This window comes from Carassius gibelio, chromosome A3 (assembly GCF_023724105.1).
Source record: "Carassius gibelio isolate Cgi1373 ecotype wild population from Czech Republic chromosome A3, carGib1.2-hapl.c, whole genome shotgun sequence".
NCBI lineage: Eukaryota > Metazoa > Chordata > Actinopteri > Cypriniformes > Cyprinidae > Carassius > Carassius gibelio.
Genome location: NC_068373.1, coordinates 24,311,268 through 24,332,562, shown reverse-complemented (window position 1 = coordinate 24,332,562; position 21,295 = coordinate 24,311,268). Strand labels below are relative to the sequence as shown.

Below are 21,295 nucleotides of genomic sequence, written 5' to 3'. Positions count from 1 at the left end.
AATGATGTATGTAATATGTATTTATTTGTGGGGTGAAATCATAGACTGTATAAAAACATGGTCGATGAAACCACGCCCACCTAGCTTAACAAGTGGCTACACCCTTAATTATGCAGAACTTAAAGGCTTAATATAATTTAAAGCCTTTGATCACCCCCCTCACAGTTGTCACGAAGGGCGAAGTTAACTAAATAGACCAAAATAATTTTTTGACTTCCTTTTGTAGCCAGCCTCTAGCGGACAGTTGACGAACTACAGTTTAAGTCACTTCCGTGTGGGCTTCATGAAAGAGAGCGAGAGGTTGGCGCTTGGGTGAAATATGACACAGACATGATCCGGATAGACTTTGTTAGCCTAATGAGCTTTCTTGTGCTTAACAATAACACACTCTCTTTGCTGCAGTTTCATAATTCACTTCTTTATAAATGCTGCAGTATATGCTCATCATAATCCCCCTTAACTCTCAAACAAAGAGCAAACTAGATATTTCTCGAGAGGTGACAGGGAGTCTCAGATCAGCATAATTTGCATTCATATAAAATTCATATATTAATGCCTCTGCTTTGCTTTAATGGAATAAACAGTGGTGGTCTATTTGTTTTATGTTTAATTGAACAGTTTAAAAATAGAGTGGATCAGAGGCAGTTGTCTGGGCTGCTGAAGTTGAGGTCTCGTCTCCACAGAGAGGAATAAACAGGTGCTGTTCAGGCTTGTTTCCACTTCTAGAGAACACCTGGAAGTACCGCCCTTCTCACCTGTGAATTAGTGCTGTCTGAATGAGCACACATTTACATTTTTTTTTAAGATGAGTCTCTTTGTACTTTGTCAATTTTTGGGGCTATTTTAAATATTTATATCATATAGTCATAGGAACTGCTTTTATACAAATTGTATTTTCATATTTTTTTAGTGCTTCTGTGATAAATGTTGGGTATTTGGTTTCAATGTGCTGTGTGTTTGGGTTCATATCTGCCTAAATTACTCCATGACTAATCTCTTATTTCTTGTGCTTGATGGTTCTAGCTAGATGTAGATTAGAGTGGAAGTCACATCACTCCTCATGCTTATGTGTGCTGGACTTCTAGCATTCTGGGAATGCTATTGTCAGTCTAATGAACATATAAGGGTCCTCTATCTGCTTCCACAGCAAAAAAGAGGATTTTCATTAGGTCCAAAGTAGCGCATGCCACATGTCCTCCAGCCGCCCACTGCAATAACATTAACTCCCTAACTCCATCCATCCAATACCACTGTTTGCCTTTAGCTGTTTTGGCAGCACAGATAAACACAATACCCATCCCATTTAATTCCATGCCTCCCAAAATCCTGCCCAAATCAATGTGCCATTGTTAACAAATCCTGGTTAGAGCAAGAAGAGCTTCCTTCACTATGGTTGTGTCTAAAACTTGAAAAATTCTGTCTCTTCAGGCAAAGAGGTATCATGGCACATCCCAGCCCAACATTTGAGGGACATCATCTCTACTAAGATGTCTCCATTTGGTCAATTTTTAATTGCAACATAGATGCTTCATTCACTGTTTGTAATATCCCACAATCTTGTGTGTGTGATTTGGTGGTTAGTTTGTAAAAAATATCATCTTAAAGTAGAATTAATAATTTGAGTTATTTTTTAATTTATTTTTTTCCATTCTGATGATTCAGTTCCTTCATTAAATATTAACTTTAATTACTAAAAAGTTTCAGAGGCTAACCAGACATGACATGATGATGACTTGAAAGGTGGCCTGAAGACAGTTTCCATAAATAAATGTGTCAAGTCATTGACTGTCTCGGCATCAAGGCCTTTAGTTTCAGTTACTTTGGCAGCAAAATATCTCTATTTGAGCAATGATTAAAAGTCTGTACCACCTCTTGTTCTTTTAAAAAAGAAAATGAAAAAAATATTGTCCTTCTTCGTGGTGCTTTTCAGAGCAACCATGACAATGAATGATGACTAATTCCCCTCATTTTTCTTTCCCCATTCATTCTAATCCTTCCAAAAGAGCTGCATCTGTGGCGTGGGGTCGCTGTGATCTGGGTGAGGCTTGTACTGGAGGATGTGTGAGTTCGACCCAATCTGAGGCCAGTTCCCAGGCCCTGGACTGAGGGGAATCCAGAGGGTTTATATTCCGGTCCAAATCTCTCAGCGTGGGAGAGCTGTTAGGGAGCCTGGGGACCATGGGTCAATGCATCTATTGCTTCCAGATTCTTACGAATCACTAAAGAGCCGATGAAGTCTCTCTGAACTAGAGAACTCAACTAGAACACACACACAAAAACAAACAGCAGATTATCCACATCTTAAGTTATTTCTAGGATTATTGTTTTTTTTTTTTTTTGTCAGTTGTTTCTGTTTCTGCTTCGAAGATGCAGATAAGAGCCATAATATCCAGTTCCTGTCTGGTCCACTGATCCTAAATGGTGGTTTTAAAACTGTGTTAACTGGCTTGTTTAGTCCTTGAGTTGTCAAGCATGAGGCTCTTATTTCAGCCGACAGACAGATAGAAGAGAACACTTGTGGGATCAGTGTAGTGTAATTAGTTGGCTAGGTATATGGATTTATTTTGCTTTTAAGATCCAACATATGTCAGATTAATGTGAGAAATGCTGAGTTTTGGCTGTAATCGGAGTTTGTGTGCTATCTTGGGTGTTGCCAGCTTTTGGCCTCTTGCTCTTCCTCCCACTGATGCACTGGCAGGACCCCAGTGATGACTCAAAGATTCTCCATTGGCCTTATGATGAAAGATCTCTTTATTGTGAATATATACATACGCTCTGTGCTAATGTCTGGAAATTAGGCTGTTCAAAATTCTTAATAAATGTGTGGAACTATGACTGCATTCAGTAGAGGGCATTCTCTCCAATGTTATTGCATCTTGATTTCAAATAAGAAATATAAGATATTATTCTGTTCTATTTTTCTTTTATTTTAATATTCAATTTGAGCTATTTGCAAAAAATATGTGTATTTTAAAATATGTGCATAATCATTCTTAATCAAATGCTTTATATGTTAAAAATGGCTCTATTTATTTTTCTTGTTTGGTCACATTCAATTATGAATTACATGAATAACATTAAAAACAGTCAAATATTATATTTTTATCTACTTCTTAGCTTCTTCAAGCATTGTGTGGTTATTCATGCTTGGCTGCTTTGAACAGTTAACCCCACCTTCTTTGATTTGTCTGGCCATCTCATTCATTTTAAAATTGCATTATGAAACATTTTATAATTCTAACAAAAATGGTAAATTTGGCTTTATCTCATTATTGAGAGGAGACATGTCCCCTTCAGTGTCTATTGTTCTCATAGCACCAACCCCTTGGTTACGGCCTGATTTCAGTCTTGAGGGCAGCAGAGTCAGAGATGTGTGGCTATTTTTGACACAAGCTTCCTCTGGATTATCACTACATTGATGCCCATTACACTGCTGCTTTAATTTCTTAGTGTGCTGATGCTGGTGCCAGAATTTTGTGACAGGGACTGCAGTCAAATACATAGTCTTTTGTCTGCAGTCTTATAATAGCAATATAGAAAACAGAGTGAATTTATGAATTTGTGAAGTCCAAAGTGTGTTAAATATATTTTTGAAGTGAAGATTGCTTTTCCGGTAGCATAAACTTTTATTTGCAGTGTGCTTCCAAAATGCCTATGCAAGTAAAATTCAATAAGTTTTACCCCGATTTCATCAGTGTTACACAAGTGGTTTTTCAACTTAATTTACTTTTCTGCTTTACATCAGCATGTTCTCCAGTTATGCAGTGTTAAATGGGGTGTTATTTCTCTTTGATCATGAGAATTACACCAGTGCAGTGAATATTACCGAATCAATGCAAGTGTTATATGTTTGTGTTACAGGGTGAGATCCAGCAGCTCTTGCTCGTGGATGATCCTCAGGCTGCGGCTGACTACTGCCAAGATTACATTCCTGATTGTGACAGCCCGTTACCCTACAGTACCCAGAGTCTGGCTCCTGAAGAGGTTACTGATTTCTCTGTGAGTTTGGCTTCCCATGTAGTCCAAAAAATCCCATTGTCTTACTTCCATCTGATTTATTTTACACCCATATGACATCCTGTTTTTCTGCCCATATTTATTGGTCCATTCAGATTGTCTTGTGTTATTCTCTAGACTTCTCACACTGTAGCATTGGAGTATCATGTGGAAACAGAGAAAGAAACACTTGTTTTCCCAATGAACTTTGAGCAACCAGCCTCACAGTTTTCCAGAAAATTGCAGAACCTTATGAAGATATAATTTGTTTCAGCTTGGCCAAAAATGTCTTCCTCTTTTTGGAAGAGCCCTGTCAAAACTTTCTTTGAGTGGTTGCATTTATCTGTTTGCACTTTTTACTGTTCTGGCTTCTGGGCTCAGCTCCCAGAGCACTCATCTGAGCCAGCTAATAAACAGTACAGGCATGCATATAAATAAAATTGCTTGTCGCTTAGTGCAGAAGCACTAATATACCATCAGCTCTAGGAGTCAACCAATTTATATTTTTTGTATAAACAATATTGTTTTTGGTTTAAACATACAACTGTAGATATGCGTAATTATTACAATTATTTTATTTTTATTTTATGTTCTGCTTTCTGATTCAAAAAAACAACAAAAACAACAAATCATTGGACTGCAACAATAAAATATGCAAATATACATATTTAAAGACTAATAATGATAACAACAACAACAACGACCCCTATCTTTGGCTCACTGCTAACATTAAAAATCTCATTTATGGACTTAAACAAATGAATGCATATCTGATGGATTTATTCTGATTAAATAATACAGTATACTATATGTAATATTATATAAACACTTCTGATCAAAAATTTGGGATTTAAAATAATAATAATAAGATTTAAAATAATAATAATAATAATAATAAAATACTTTTATTCAGCAAGGATACATTAAATAGATTAAAAATAACATTAAATACATTTGTAATGTTACAAAATATTTTTATTTAAAATAAACGTTTTTCATTTGTAATAATTTCACATTATTTCTGTTTTCACTGTATTTTTGGATTAAATAAATGCAGCCTTGCTGAGCACAAGGGACTTCTTCCAAAATCATTCTTACCCCCTTTTTTTATAGCAAAGATTGCATTTTTCTAACCACATAATTAATTTTCTAATCACAGCCTAGGGGACAAGAACACTTCTTTGTCTTTCCAGTAAACAGACTTGCCCATATTTGTTTTCATAATGCGATATTTTTAATGTGGACATTTTGAACGTTTTTTTGATTGTGATGATTTGTGTTTGTAGTGAACATGCACGTGCAGGTGAGTCAGCCCAGTGAGTAATCATGTCAGTGGGTTAGCATTTCTCCACGGCCTTCTGGGAGGAACACATCGTACATTCATTTCTCCTCACAGCTCCCACACCCAGTTTTCTAAATGTCTGCCTATGACTCTCTCCGAGTTGGCTCAAGGAAAGATGTATCTATCGGCAGCCGTTCAGAGGTAGAGCCAGCTGGCCTTGAGTTCCCACAACAGCTGAGAGAAGAGGGACTAATGGGGAGATTCATCAGCATTGCTCTCATTACTGACCTATTACCAGAGCTCACACTGATCCGATTCTGCCCGACCTGGCAACTCAACACCTCGCTTTGGTTCTCACATTATTCATATAATCTCCCCCCGACAGGCCTCATCAAGCCTATTCAGTCAGGGCCTCTCATAATAGCCTGTAAGCAGCTCAACTCCGACCTCTTGAATTGTGAGCTGATAATGTAGTGCAGATCTGAATTGAGAACCAGTTCAACTTTGACCTAATTTGCAAAGCGAATAATACATTGTCTAGCGGAATCAGATTCATTTTAGATTCAATTATGTAAGTCAAATGCATGTCAGTATGATTTTACAAGTTGTGTTGTCCTACTGTCTTAAATTTTTGTAACAGTTTTAATTCTGTTCATCTATTCCCTGACCTCTGACCCCTTGACCTATCTATAAAAGGCCAAACCCATCCATAACCTTGATGACATCATGCAGGGAGATGAGCCTGTGGAACCAAAAAAGCGCTCAAAAAAAGACCGCAAAGGAAAAAAGAACAAGAAAAAGAGAGATAAGAAAGGCAAAAAAGAATCTCGTAAGAAGAAAAAGGAAGCTGGAGCTCTTGAAAACGGTTTAATTGAGGTGTCCTCTAAGCTGCCGGAGTATTTGGCTCACGAAGCTCATCGAAGAACTTTACCAGCTCCAACAGAGCAGCCGAATTTACCAGAACAATCTCCATCTACAGTGGTCGATCTGATGGACTCCATACCAGACATGCCCACTCACGAACCTGACACCTATCAGGACGATCTCACCACAGCCACGACAAAGCCTGTGACAGTTCTTGAGGACCAGTCTGTATTGGCAACTGCACATTCTGAGTTCCCAAAGACGGAGGTGGAGGTAGAACTTAAAGTGCCAGTGTGGCTGCCCATACTTCCTCCTCCCTCCCCATCGTTCTCCTGACCAGTCACTGACTCTTTCTTACACATTTTAACCCCCAGTCATCCACTTTACTAACCATCCTCTGCTATTCTAACCTCCCCAATAACAGCACCAAAACTCTTCTTCCCAGATGTTAGGCTCATAAAATATCTACACTGTAGTTATACTTTGTAACTTTAGTGACATATGTTGACTCAAAATGCATATGGATTATAGCTCATTGCAACAGTGACACTTTGATGAGTGTCACAAGTTGAATGTGAGACATGATGCATATTTTATTCAGATTTTGGCATAGAGTTACACTTTTATTTGTTGACTTGGCACACTTTATAGATTGAAACTGAAAGATGCGCTCCAAGACAGAATGAAAAACTGACATAAACACAAATTTCCATGCATCTTTTTGATACAATCACCTCTGACAGCTCGGATAGATGTAGTCTTTACTGTATGAATCAAGCTTCTGCTGAGGTAAAACTCAGATGCCAATATCAGTGTGCCAAGTTTGCTCAACCTTCCTTTCATGCTGCTATGGCTGCTACCAGAACATATGGCTTTTGTGCTGACATCTCCCGTTGTTAATAAAACCACCTACCCCACACTCACCAGCTCAGCAGTATTTATGTCTGCAAGCTAGCTTTGTAACCAAACCTGTGTCTGTGAATTGCACTAACATTATAATAAGTCATCAGTGACCTAAAGATCTGAAGCACGGTTAAGCCAGGAACATATTCTATGCAAGTACACAGGCATGTTGTACATAGTTAATATGCCTCGGTAAAAATCTCGGTACTCAAAGGGGCGAAAGAGTTGCAGAGTTGCACTGTAACTCAAAACAAGATTTTTATCTTACTGTCACTCAAGCCATGACAGTAGTTAACTTGAGGTGAGGTGGTGTGGGGGGAACATAACACAAGACACGTTTATGCTAATACTCACTTTATAGCACCTTCTTGTGGCAACGCTGAGAATGCAACGCGTACTGATGAATTGCATTCAGATACATTTCACAATTTGCAATCATGTACTTGTGTAGACTATATTTCAGGACTTAATGTCTCTAAAGCTCACATGCCCAGTGATCCCGAACTAATGTAGAGTGGAAATGACTGACTGTGCACGGTATCTCCATGGTTGTTGTTGCCATGGCTGTGCTGCATCTAATTCTGCTGCGTCGATGTGCAGGAAGAGAGGCCGATTAAAACACCAGAGGTTGAGGAGTTAAGTGATGACTTTTACAGCGATGTCGCCACAGTGACAGTTGGGCCCAATATCACTGACTATGAGGTAAGGTGCTCTGGATTCTGTTTCTAGGGTTTTTCAGCACAACATTGCAAGTATTTTTAAGGTGATAACCCTGACTGTATGATGTTGGGATGTTTTCCGCATTCATAGATCTTGGAGTATGATGAGTTAAAAAATGGCTCGAACAGCTTTGAACAGGAATATGAGGAATATGAGGTTTATGAGGACAGATTCGACCCAGCGGAGAGAGAGATGCCGGACACATGGGATGGAGAGGTACACTTTTGTACCTCAATAATAAATTAACTAAAAACACCCAAGCAAACATGGATTTTATCTTTATCCCAATTAGGGATACTTTGGGACCAGGTTGATATTAAAAGACAAATACAGTAATAGTAGTTTTTATGTTTTTATGCTGTGTTTGTGCACTTTGGATGGGTTAAAAGAGAGCACAAATTCTGAGTATGGGTCAACATATTAGGCTGTATGTCACTTTAACTTTGTAAATATATGTCCAAATTCCATTAGGTGAATTATTTATTATTTAATGTTTACGTGAATAAACACTTGAACATTTTTTCAAAAGGTAATGTTTTGTTAATTGACAAATACTGAAAGCTAAACATTGTTTTAATTAATTTTGAGAATATTTAAATTGATATTTAACTTTTTAAATAAATGTCTACTTTCCATTAGTTAGTTAAATTAATAAATTAATTCATTTATTTATTTATTCATTAATTAATTTTTTTTCTTTCTTTAAATATTTCACTTCTCAAATAAATGTTCATGTTCCATTGTTTTTTTGTAGTATGAAAATTGGTAACAGTAATCATAGAATGATACTGACATTTTTATAAACTACTATTATTGTAATAACTCCAATCTCAACCAGTTGTGACCAAGATCTCATCTTTTACCTGTTCTCTGCTTACAGGGCAAGCAATTTGAGAAAGGACAGAAAGGAGAACAAGCTGTTGTTGAACCAGTGAGTGATGGAGTGTGACGTTACACACACACATAAAAACTCACTCACTTGCACACACACACACACACACACACACACACACACACACACACACACACACACACACACACACACACACACACACACACACACACACACACACACACACACACACAGTACACTGATTTATGGATTTATGTTGGCTAATGGAATCTAATTCTAATCTCCTTGTGTTTTATACTAACTAGGGCACATATTTTCAGGGACCTCCTGGCCCACCAGGACCACAAGTAAGTCATAATACATGACTAATTCTTTTTTTTCTTTTTTTTTGAATTGTTTAATTTGAAAGTAGATATTTCACTCTCTATAGACATATCTTTAATGTCTGTAAGGCAAGTATACGTAGAGTTTAGCCCTCAAGTTCACAGAGGCCGAGACGGCAGAAAGCGCACCCTGTTTGCTTTCATTACTTTACAAAAGCACAATGTTTTGTTGTTGTTGTGAGTGCACACAAATAAACGTAGAGGCTTTACAGATTCGAAAGATGTATTACTCTTATCTGTAAGAGCAAAATGACGGAGTATTTTAGGAGGAAGTGACTGAACCGGTGCCTCCATCTGTCATGCTGTGAGCGCGCTACTGTTCAGCTTTCACACTCCGCACAGACACTTGACAAGTGCACATATTTCTAGGTTAATATTAGATTGAGCAGCCATGTAAAATTGCTCCTACTTATATAATTCAGATGATAAGCCATATTTGAGGTCGATGAATGGTAGGCGAGTGTTTGGATGTACTGTACTTCCACACATTTTTATTTTTTCATAAAAATCATTTGTGTGTCTGTTTATTCCCCAGGGTCTTCCAGGAATCCCTGGCATCATAGGCCCCACAGGACCCAGTGGAGACCCAGGTGATATGGTGAGTGTCCTCATAATCACCTGAGCCGCATGACTTGGCATGAACCTGGAGTCTAGGACACACAGGACACAACCGGGTGGATCGGGGTGATTGGACTCGTGTGCAGATGGAAAAAACCTCACTGATGACTCACAGCCAATCTAAGGGACCACCAATCTCTACTGAGACCTTAGGCATCAGGGAGCCATTACTCATTTGATAATTTGACCTAATTTGCGGTGGACAGTCTGTCTGTTCTTGTAGCATGACTCACTCTTTACACACGATCCCATAGCATGGAAAGACAGCCCGCAGACTTCTAACTGCAGTAAAGAGCCTGAATTCATCATTTACCTCTGACAGTAGGGATGAAGATAGATGATTCTTCTGTCTCCGTTCAGTTTAGCGCCTCTGGCTGGTTGTGAATCAACTTCTCTGGGGTGTCAGCTTCACAAAAGAGTTGAGATTTAGTAAAAACATCCGACTAGGCTGAGAAAGTGTGTCACTTGAGATGTAAGCTCTTTTTGGCCTTGTATATCTATAGAGGTCTTATAACATTTCCGAAGCTGAAAGCCAAAGGAAAATATTCCAGCCGCAGGTTTTATCTTTTCTTTTGAAGGTTGAAGTTCTATGTTGTCGGGAGAGGACTGTTGACTGACAGCTTTGATTGGCTGAGCTCTTAAATGTTTTACACCAGGCAAATGAGCACAGTAGGCTTTGATACAGGCAACATCTAAAAAAAAAAAATCATTAAGTATTAAGCTGCTTTCAGGAAACAAGCCAGTGGATAGGGAATAAATGAAGAACGCTGTTGCTTATGCAATTGTTTTGTCAAGTAAGTATTGCTGACACAATTGTGCACACATGCATGTACAGAAATGCTCCTTCAATGAATTGAGCTAATTGTCTCTCCTCCCACAAGGGTCCCGAGGGACGTCCAGGGCTGCCTGGCGCTGATGGGATACCGGGTCCTCCAGGCACTTTGCTTATGTTACCCGTAAGATGAAATCATTCCTTCAGTAACACATTTAAACCACTTGGATCTCATTAGCAGAAGTTGTTTGCCAGAGGAAAATAATTAACATTTTACATCACAAAACATGAGGCCTGGCCCTCAATAGCATATTTTGGCCACATGGTGGAGCTGTGATATAATCAGAATTAATGGCATCAGGTATATTTCCATTTATTTGTGCGCTTAACGTGTTAAAATATATCTTTAATAGTGACTTACTTAATGTACATAAATTATTTAGTTAGTAATCTCTTTTTTGCGATAAGTTCCAGTATGGAGGAGACTCTCAGAAGGGACCTGTGATATCTGCTCAAGAGGCGCAGGCTCAAGCCATCTTACAACAGACCAAAGTAAGACACCCTAACCAAACTGTCTTTGGCTCTTACATCTGTCCCCTTCACTCATTTATCTTGACTGTATAATCAGTGGCGTTTGCTAAAACAAGCATTCAACAAACCACTGACACCCCTAATACAGTATGTGAAGAGAGGTGTCTGTTATTTTTTAACAATTAGATTTGGGATATTTTGCTCTGCATAAGATAAAATAGGTGGAAGAATAATATAAAGATGCATTGAAGGACCAAGCCATATCATTTTAGATATATGACTTTGGTTATAAGCCATATTACTTCATATGGTTTTATGTAGGTCTCTTATGTTCACCAAGGCTGCAATAATGTGATCAAATATACAGTAAAATAGAATAAAAAGTGCATGTTATTATAGTGTAAAATAATTGTTTTCTATTATATATTAATGTAATTAATTCCTGTGAATTTTCAGCATCATTACTCCAGTCTTCAGTGTCACATGATCCTTCAGAAATCATTCTAACATGCTGATTTGCTGCTCGAGAAACATTTCTTATTATCAGTTTCAAACAGTTGTGCTACTTAATATTTATTTGTGAAAACTGTGACAGCATTTGATGAATAGAAAGAACATTTATTTGAAATAGATTTTTTGTAACAGTTTAATTGTCTTTACTGTCACTGTCACTGTTTTTTTTTTTTTTTACTAAAAACAACAAAAACATAACTGTAGTGTTCTGGATTTATTCAAATAAAACTGATGTGACATGACTTCATTATACATTACATTTTTTTTCTTTGGTTTTATGTAAAAAAATTACAGCGCACCAACACAAAAAATCTGCTCAGAAATTGTACAATTATAGATGTTGTGTAATATTGCATGGTGTCACAGTGTATTATCCCAGTAAGTGAAACTTTTTCTGTTTGTTTGTATTTCTATTTGCTTCTAGCTATCATTGAAGGGCCCTCCAGGTCCATTAGGTCTCACAGGAAGGCCAGGTCCAGTTGTAAGAAATGGGCACAGCCCATGCTATCTACTTCAAATTCAGATTGTTTTTGGGGTTTATTGAATTCAGTGGATACTTTCTGTCTGAAAATGTATGTTTGTTCCAGGGTCTTCCAGGTCCCAGTGGACTGAAAGGGGACAGTGGAGAGCCTGGGCCTCTTGTGAGGATATTTCCTTTTATATTCTCTCTTTACATTGAGTATCTTTTAAAATCATCTGTCTGTCTGATTCGTATTCTTCTCTTTTCAGGGGCCACGTGGGTTGCCAGGTCCTGCTGGTTTTAATGGGAAACCAGGGAAAAGGGTAAGACTGAACATCTCACATGCAGTGTAAAAAAAAAAAAAAAAATCAATGGAGGAATGATCAAAGTTCAAGTCTGATCCATTTAATTAACCTCATCATGAATATGAATTGGTCGATAACAGTTTTCTTGTTGATGTGCTGTGTTTTTGGCTTCATGAATATTGCATAAAGCAGTGCACACTGGTGCACAGAATATGATGACGACGTGGTACTCTGCGTTTCACCTTGCAGGGCCGATCAGGGGCAGATGGAGGTCGAGGGGCTCCTGGAGAGACAGGAGCAAAGGTGATTCACCGTATAGTCCCATTAGGACAGGCCATGCACAATAATAAGGACTGTGGCTGTATTCCACCATATAAATCAGCTTCCTCTACAATTCAAGTTTGCAAATCTGACTTTAACCTATGATAATTAGCACTGCTTGCTAAGGTAAGTCACTACTACTATTAATTATACGTAGGTTAGGGGTTTGAACAACCGCCCTAATGCTAAATATTAAACCTCAGTACATATCTCATTTGAAATTGCAAGAAGCAAGATACTTCTTAACAACTGCACAGCAATGCCCTAGCAACCAACCACAAAAGAGTTCTTCAGGGATGACTTTTTACCAACACCCATTTTCAAGACTCTTAAAAGCTTAAAATAAAAAAGAAAACACGAGTGAGGTAGTACTAAATTATTTTATTCCGTAGAATAAACATGAAGATATTTCAAGCTTGTGTAAACCACAGACTTTATTTCAGGCCTTTAACCAAAAAAAAAAAAAAACATTTCAAAACCCACTGACTTCAGGGTGACATGACAAGAATTGAAAAAATAGTAACTTCTGGGTTTTAGGACTCATTCCCGAGTTTTGCATTGGCAACCACCACAAATATCTAATTTTTGTTTGTGATTAGCTTGTGTGTGTATGAACTCAATTTGTAGATTCAGCTGCCAGAGCTAAAAAGAACACCGGAAACTTTAATTTGACCCTAATCGTTCTGGCCATTGATGGAACCGTTTGCTATTGAGAGCTGTGTTTTATTGTGTGCGCTGACAATAGCAAGCATTCAGTCCTGTCCAGCTGCAGGACCCATCAGTAAATAAATCACTCGGAGCTATTTAGCACAACAGCAGCGTGTTTGATGAGGAAGTGTGAGGTACTCCCGCAGCTCTCCGAGTCCCAGCACCGGATGCGGGCTGAGAATCGCAGCAGATGGGAAGATTCCTCTGAGGCGGCCTGTCAAACCCTGCCACATGCAACACACACCTCTGCCCCACAATCACTTCTCACATCTGTGCGTTTGTGTGTTCGAAGCATAGCATATGACATTGTGAAAGAACACAAGTTCTGTTTTGCTAATGCTAATGAAGTGTGCTGGTTGAGTGTGTGTTTGAAAAGGCTGTTTTGTCGATCTTACTTTTTTTTCAGGGTGACAGGGGCTTTGATGGACTACCTGGACTTCCAGGGAACAAAGGACACAGAGTGCGTAAAGAACACCAAATTGCTTAATCAAATCACACAGTCTGTTTACTGCTAATTCAAGAGCGGCTCTTAGATGTGTCTAAACGCTCCACTTCACTTTTAATAAATCGAATTTAGAATTCATATTGTGTGCCGTATCTCAAATGTGACTCTCATGTAAACATTCCTCAGGGAGACGGGGGGAAACCAGGACCCCAAGGTCAACCTGGAGAGCCCGGTCATAAGGTAATACAGATTTGCCTTTACTTCTATCCTGTTTTTCAGAGCTTTGTGCAACTCCCTAAATGAGTATTTTATCAGATTACTAATAATCCATTTAAAGATCCCCTGCATTGCCTCAGGTGTGTACTCACAAATCGCATGAAAGAGACAAGCCTTGCACTGTGTGGGATGTTCTCATTATGCAAAGTTGGAAAATGCATGCAGCTAAGATTCACATTGATCACAGCTTTCAAGAATGGGAATATTTTTGCATACATAACCCTTCTGACATCCTTTCCCAAAGACTAAAAATCCGGATCTCACTTATTTTTGTCCTACCGAAATGAAGATGATTATATTGGCAAACTAATCTGAAATGTTGATTGACATTTCCTATCACAGGGTTCGGCAGGACCTGTTGGACCGAGAGGGCAACCGGGAGAACCTGTGAGTGACACGACCCAACCCACAGACAGATACACATGCACATGAGCGCATAAACATATACACGTCTCTGACATCCCATGGGTAGCCTCGTGTTCCTACTTGGCACAGCCTGATTAATGGTGGCTCAAGCACCATTTAAGTCTCGGAAGGTGAGCTGTGATCCATTGGGACTCTGGCTGTTTAAATGGATCACCCAGAGTAGTAAGGGACTTGAGCACCATTACAGCACGATGCCTGCCGAGAGAGAGAGATGCAGTGGAGATAAATGCGGGGATGGAGATAGATGAGCTGGGAGATTGGCGAAGGGAAGAGATGAAATCCTGGCCTGCATGATTATATTTCCATATCAATCACCTCCCTGGAGATCACAGATGTGGCTCTGGAACAGGTGGCTTGGCCGGTGTACAAAGACCAAGACTGACAAAAACAAAACACACACGCCAGCCGTACACACACACACACACACACTAGAGGAAATAAGAGGTTTACACATGTTCACATACACATCAGCACAGCCTAAACAGATGTACACCCTTGTGCATATACCAGCTGTAATCTGTAGTTATATACCATTCGATCATTAACACACTTGACCTTCATAACCGTTAATGAGAGTTTCTGATCATTTTCTGATTGTTGTTCTTTACAGGGGCTAAGAGGACTTGTTGGGCCAAGAGGGCCACCTGGTCCACCTGGGCAGCAAGTAAGACAATTGCCCATTCTTAAAATTTACATAATGGCTAGTTTTCATGCAGAACATGAATAAAGGTGCTGTGGTTTTATTAGGATGTTTAACTGCTGCATTACTGTGAACCAAAACCTTGTGTTTTGCTTTTAGGGAATTCAAGGCATCAATGGTGTTCAAGGGGCAAAGGGCAACTTGGTGGGTCTACTATGAAATTCTCCATGCATGTATTACACCATTTCAGCCGACTAATAAATTCCAGAAAAGAGCGCTGAAAGGTTTAGTATGGTTATTTGAAACAACATGTCAGATATAACCATTGAGAAATAACTCGTAGAGGGTCTGTTGCACTGGCAGACAGGGTAACAGATCCCTTGAGAGCTGTAGAGAAAGGTTACCTCAAGCCTGCATCTTTTCAACTGACATATGCTGCCGTTAAGTCAAGTTGAAATGATAGTATTTACAAGACGATAGCAAATGAATTATACCACTATGGTTTAATTACCAGTGTGAACTCTACAATTTCTTTGAGCCCCAATTTTCAGAGTTGGGGACGTGTCAATTAAAGAATCCCAAGAGAAGCTAATTGATATTGGTTGTAATTAAAGGAATGATCGTGGGTTAAAAACAACTTAAGCTTTATTGACAACATCTGTGGCTTACCACAGAAAACTTGGACTCATTCCACAGTTTTTAAAAGGAAATGTGTTGACAGAAATGCACTTACAATGAAAGTATATAGATATGTTGGCCATTACCCATATGGGTAAGTCTCCCATTCTCAGTGTTTAATTCTCAACACATTATTTGTTGCTTTTACAAACTGTGAGTTGTTTTTTTTTCCTATGGATTGAATTTTCATTGTGCATGTTGACTGTACATTTTAGTTTGTATGCACTTTGTGTGCTGTTGATTAAAATCAGCTATAAAGCTTGACAGAAAATACTACTCATTTAGCCAGTTTATGAGGCGACAACACTGCACAGCAAAACTATATTTCTCATCGTTCTCAGTGACAGCTAGAGAGAGCTAAAACACATAGTTAAAGCACCAATAATGCACATCCTTTGCTCTTGATTTTGTGGTAATATAGCAGCAAATTAAAAAGTGAAATAAAGAGAATAAGCTTGACATTTTAAATGAACACACACAGTCATAATTAGACTTGCAAACTAAGTAGAAACTTCCCAGGAGGACTTGAATGCAGCAAAAGTCCTAAACTATGATTATCATCATCATGCAAAACTGATGACTTTTTCCCCATTTCACAGGGACCATCTGGTGAACCTGGACCTCCAGGTCAACAGGGGAACCCAGGCATACAGGTATACATTTATCTACACTCCAGTACTGACTAATGAAGCAATGACAGCAGTGCAAATGTGCACTGTTACTGGAGAACAAAAGTGACACTTTTGCCTTTGAATAAAGAATTCTTCTTTTTCAGGGCTTCCCTGGTCCACAGGGGCCTATAGGCCTGCCAGGAGAGAAGGTAAACTCTACAAGTCTTGCTTTATTTCAGTTTTAAAGCACTGACCTTTGACCCCTTAGTAGACAAGCATTTGAAAAGACGCGTTGAGTGTGGGTGAGTGAGTGAGCATCTTAGTGTGTGTGCTTTTATTCAGGTTTCCATATTGAGCTAGACAGATAATCAATAGCAAAACTCCACATATGTACACACATACACATACACGCACACCTTCTCTCAAATGTGCTAAGCACATTATGGATATTGATTGCGTTTAACAAGCTGGGCATATGGGGTATAAAGGTTTTGTTTTGTGGTTTGGATCAGAGGATTCTATACTGAGTGTGCATGTGTGTGTGTGTTTTTTTTTTTCAAACAGGGCCCTGAGGGCAAACCTGGAATGCAGGGCCTTTCTGGGATTGATGGTCCTCCAGTAAGTACTGTTCTCCAAAACTACCATTATATGCCATGAATTGTAATTAGTTTTATTTATTAAGTATCTCTCCCAGCCAGCAGGGGACACTATGGTGCATACGGACACATGCACATTGGCAAATTTCATTCACTACATCAAACATTCGCAATGAATCTTCACAGCATTAGTTTCATGCACAGAATGCTGAAAAAGCGATGATGCAGAATCCTTAGTCCAGGCCTGGCCTTTTGTGTTAGCTCATTAGCTGTCTCAGAAACAGGATGTCCCCTAATCAGCCCGCTGTCATGCTAACACCTGGCTATCCTGTTCAAATCACAGGGTCATCCTGGAAGAGAGGGACCCCCTGGGGAGAAGGGGCACCAGGTGGGTTACAATCACACACACACACACACACACACACACACATTGCTGCTCCACTGACCTGAATAAGCGGTGAGAATGTAAAGAGGAAACGGAGAGAGCCAAGAGTCTAAATGCGGCACCATGCAGAAAAGCACTGTCCTGTTCATGGTCCTCTCTGTCTGAAGCCTTTTGTTACAGGCGCTCCAGCTGCAGTCGCTAAATTATCACCGTTCACAAAGCATAACGGCGTGCTTTTATGCATGCGCTATCACAGTAATTGCACACTTGAATCAAGCCATCGGTTTTGGGCGGTCATTGTTTCATTTTCACCAATGTAGACTTGCGCTGCATCATCATCACCAAGCAACATATTATATTGGGCCACAATAGTTTAATCATAGCTAAATGACATGTATTGTTAGTGCAGTGCTTTCTCCTTCACTGCTTTAACACTAAACTGACATTGCCTCTTTTTCTATTCAGGGTTTATCAGGAGCACAAGGGCCGGTTGGATATCCCGGGCCCCGTGGAGTCAAGGTGAGCTGTTTTGAGATCGCAGCTAGTACAGTTAGCTCCAAAGACACTCAAAGACATTCGGTCTAGGATGGGAGACTTTTGATTGACAGTCCGACTGTGGGTGAATGGCAGACAACAGGCTCAGTTAGACCAGTTTAATTCTCCCCGGAAAAACCTTGACACTGTGCAACACTCGTGATGGACATTGAAAAACTCAACAAGGAGGAAAACGAACCTGTCTGGGCTTGTTTGTGTGGAAGTGTGTGATGCCTTCAACCATGTGGTCAAGGAAAAAAAAATGGATGCATCCTGCTAGCACATAAATTTACTCTGATGGTGTCATCCAGATTATTGTCGCCTGTGTCTGTATTCTGTCACAGTGGTGTTTTTATTTGTTGCTGTATTTCTTATCTCCAGCATTTTTCAAGCCGTGACTTTTATTATTTTAAACAGTCAGTGTTGGTATTCATGTCAAGACATCCTATCTGAGATTCTGCCTTTCAGGTGAACGTTCCCTACTTGAGGTTTGGAGATGTGAAGAGATCTCTGCGACACACACTGATAAATCTGGTTCTTTTCTAACAGGGCGCAGACGGGGTGAGGGGACTGAAGGGTAGCAAGGGGGAGAAGGTGAGAGAAAAAAATAATCCACTTGTTTTCTCATAACAAAGCCAAGGGAACAGAAGACACATTCAGTTATCACTATAGTGATAAACCACTGTGCTTTACTGATAGTGGCTTCACATGATGTATGACTTTCTCTGTCGTTTCTTGAATGCATCTATGTTTTCATGCTGCGCATCTGTGTTGAGCAATTGCAAGGTATTTGTAGAGAATTGAATTCTTTTTGTCCGTTACAGGGTGAAGATGGTTTCCCAGGGACCAAGGGTGACATGGGCATCAAAGGAGACAGAGTGAGTCTTTCCATTCAGCCCGATGAGTGTGCTTGTTAAAACAAACATCATTATTATTGCTCAAACATTTTCAATGCCTTACATATTAAACTACAATATTTGAGTAGTCACTCACTGTTTGTGCTATGGACACAAATTACGCTTCATAGCGTGCAGCTTGTTGATGAAAGGTATTTTGCCAAAAACTTGCAATAAAAAATGGTGATGACCACTCAGAATTTCTTGTTTGTGTGTGTGTGTGTGTGTGTGTGTGCATTCTCAGGGTGATACTGGGGCTCCTGGAAATCATGGTGAAGATGGACCGGAGGGGCTGAAGGGTCAGTCAGGACCCATGGGAGAGCCTGGATCTGCTGGCATTGCTGGAGAAAAGGTAATTGCAGCATGTAGTCTAATGGGCATTGTTTATATTCCAATTATTTTTGTTTACCTTAATTTTCCTGAATTCTCATTCCATGTGTAGGGCAAACTTGGAGTTCCAGGATTGCCTGGATATCCCGGCAGGCAAGGCTCTAAGGTAAAGCATTATCATTGAAATATAAATTATATATATATATATATATATATATATATATATATATATATATATATATATATATATATATATATATATATATATATATATATACAGACACACACACACACACACACACACACACACACACACACACACACACACATATATATATATATATATATATATATATATATATATATATATATATATATATATATATATATATTTTTTTTTTTTTTTTTTTTTTTTTAAACAAAATCTGAAAGCCGCAGGTCTCAGTCATGGTATATTAATATTTCAATATTACATTTTTACCTAGGATGATTAATGGCCATTTAGAGGTTGTTTTATTAATAGCTTATCTGAAACTACAATTATTATTTGGCTTATTTATGGCAATGGGACTTCAGAGGTTAATTTGTAGTTAATTAAATGTAGAGTTTGATTAATGAATGGAATGTGGTAATTGATTAACCTTCGGGTCGGTCCACAGGGATCAGTGGGCTTTCCTGGAACAGCCGGGGTGGAAGGAGAGAAAGGAAAGAGGGTAAGAGGCCGATGGCCATGGTACACTGTCCGAGGGACCACACATACCCCGCTGCATCAATGTGTGTGTGCTCATTTTTATATCCTTTCTTTACAGGGTCCTGCTGGACAGACTGGTTCGGATGGTGAAAGAGGTCCAAATGTAAGTCTTAAGCATACTAATGAAATGTAAAACCTTTATTGTTTTAATACATACACATGCAGGGATTATTGGGGGAACAGTAAATAATAATTGATTGAACAATTGTTTTAATCATGCATTTTTGTAAGCATATTTAAATGTTCCTGTTGTTGTAGGGTGCACGTGGGGGAAGAGGAGCAAAAGGCCCGACAGGAAAGCCTGGAGCCAAGGTAAGAAATCCAGCCTCATACAGACAATGATCCTTTAGAGATCCTTATAAATAGGTGGTATGGTATGTGTTTAAAATTTGTGTGACATCCCTTTCTTTGTCTTATGCTCAGGGTTCTGCTGGTCATGACGGTCCACAAGGTGCCGCAGGAGAGAGAGTATGTGTTATCTATTACAATTCTCTTCGTATTACACAGTCAGTCTATGAAACTAATGTGAGATTTCACATTTCTTTTCATTGCCAGAGATAAATGAATAACAGTGTTTCTTCTACTCTGCTTCAGGGCCCTCAAGGTCCACAAGGACGGGATGGAGAGGCCGGGCCAAAGGGACCAAACGTAAGTGACCAATAAAGAAAGAAAACTCTTTGAGAGAATGAAAGCATATCTCTAAAGTTTTGGGCCTTTCTTTTCAGGGCCCTCCAGGAAAGGATGGGTTGCCAGGTCACCCAGGCCAACGGGGAGAGCCAGTGAGTCAGTTCATATTTTAAAAAGAATCGTTTCATAGAAAGGTAACCATGGTGATGTCCCAAATGGTGTGCTTGATGTGGACTTGTGACACATTTGATGTGACTTGAGAGCGCCCTTCTGAATCCTTAAATGACAAATAATCAAAGACCCTGAGACCACTGTGTGTCCCATTTGTCAGTTAATTCCTTGAGTGCTTTTAAGAGCCACTGTTTGCCCTCTGAGCTGAGCTAATGCAGAATTGACAGTGAATTACTACCTGACATTTTATGAGCCATCACATTACCCAAGTGTGGGGTGAGGACAGCATTTGGGACAGGGCCCATCTTGGTCTTTAAATTATTTTCCATATCTAGATACACTGAATAGTTATTAGTTGTTTGATAAGCAGTGGGAAAGAACATTTTCAAATTTAAGTATTTCCATACAGGGATTTCAAGGAAAGACTGGCCCCCCCGGGCCTGCTGGAGTGATTGGCACACAGGTAGGTCGATCATACAGGCTTGAATGAACAATGCCTTCATTCATGGAGTCTTCGTTCAGTTCCATGAAGCTATGCAACATTTATGAATGTTTGATCTGATCTAACTGTCTCACTTATCTTCTATTCCAGGGAAAAACTGGGGAGACTGGCCCCACTGGAGACAGGGGACATCCGGGTGCCCCAGGACCCCCTGGAGAGCAAGGTCTGCCAGGAGTCACAGGCAAAGAGGGAGCCAAG

At 39.3% G+C, this 21,295-nt stretch overlaps 1 protein-coding gene across 1 annotated transcript in view; it reads left to right on the top strand.

The window, feature by feature from the left end:
* LOC127952941 (collagen alpha-1(XI) chain) overlaps nucleotides 1-21,295 on the top strand; it is a 49,266-nt gene that overhangs the window by 15,196 nt on the left and 12,775 nt on the right. Inside the window, exons 5-39 of the mRNA XM_052551876.1 lie at nucleotides 3,862-3,999; nucleotides 5,975-6,415; nucleotides 7,646-7,747; nucleotides 7,856-7,981; nucleotides 8,646-8,696; nucleotides 8,924-8,965; nucleotides 9,537-9,599; nucleotides 10,501-10,575; nucleotides 10,860-10,943; nucleotides 11,860-11,916; nucleotides 12,023-12,076; nucleotides 12,165-12,218; nucleotides 12,450-12,503; nucleotides 13,636-13,689; nucleotides 13,861-13,914; nucleotides 14,293-14,337; nucleotides 14,987-15,040; nucleotides 15,176-15,220; nucleotides 16,294-16,347; nucleotides 16,470-16,514; nucleotides 16,870-16,923; nucleotides 17,245-17,289; nucleotides 17,752-17,805; nucleotides 18,370-18,414; nucleotides 18,645-18,698; nucleotides 18,961-19,068; nucleotides 19,159-19,212; nucleotides 19,706-19,759; nucleotides 19,856-19,900; nucleotides 20,056-20,109; nucleotides 20,221-20,265; nucleotides 20,392-20,445; nucleotides 20,523-20,576; nucleotides 21,005-21,058; nucleotides 21,188-21,295. Of these exons, the coding sequence (XP_052407836.1) occupies nucleotides 3,862-3,999; nucleotides 5,975-6,415; nucleotides 7,646-7,747; nucleotides 7,856-7,981; nucleotides 8,646-8,696; nucleotides 8,924-8,965; nucleotides 9,537-9,599; nucleotides 10,501-10,575; nucleotides 10,860-10,943; nucleotides 11,860-11,916; nucleotides 12,023-12,076; nucleotides 12,165-12,218; nucleotides 12,450-12,503; nucleotides 13,636-13,689; nucleotides 13,861-13,914; nucleotides 14,293-14,337; nucleotides 14,987-15,040; nucleotides 15,176-15,220; nucleotides 16,294-16,347; nucleotides 16,470-16,514; nucleotides 16,870-16,923; nucleotides 17,245-17,289; nucleotides 17,752-17,805; nucleotides 18,370-18,414; nucleotides 18,645-18,698; nucleotides 18,961-19,068; nucleotides 19,159-19,212; nucleotides 19,706-19,759; nucleotides 19,856-19,900; nucleotides 20,056-20,109; nucleotides 20,221-20,265; nucleotides 20,392-20,445; nucleotides 20,523-20,576; nucleotides 21,005-21,058; nucleotides 21,188-21,295 (2,574 nt within the window). The remainder of the gene's footprint in view (nucleotides 1-3,861; nucleotides 4,000-5,974; nucleotides 6,416-7,645; nucleotides 7,748-7,855; nucleotides 7,982-8,645; nucleotides 8,697-8,923; nucleotides 8,966-9,536; nucleotides 9,600-10,500; nucleotides 10,576-10,859; nucleotides 10,944-11,859; nucleotides 11,917-12,022; nucleotides 12,077-12,164; nucleotides 12,219-12,449; nucleotides 12,504-13,635; nucleotides 13,690-13,860; nucleotides 13,915-14,292; nucleotides 14,338-14,986; nucleotides 15,041-15,175; nucleotides 15,221-16,293; nucleotides 16,348-16,469; nucleotides 16,515-16,869; nucleotides 16,924-17,244; nucleotides 17,290-17,751; nucleotides 17,806-18,369; nucleotides 18,415-18,644; nucleotides 18,699-18,960; nucleotides 19,069-19,158; nucleotides 19,213-19,705; nucleotides 19,760-19,855; nucleotides 19,901-20,055; nucleotides 20,110-20,220; nucleotides 20,266-20,391; nucleotides 20,446-20,522; nucleotides 20,577-21,004; nucleotides 21,059-21,187) is intronic.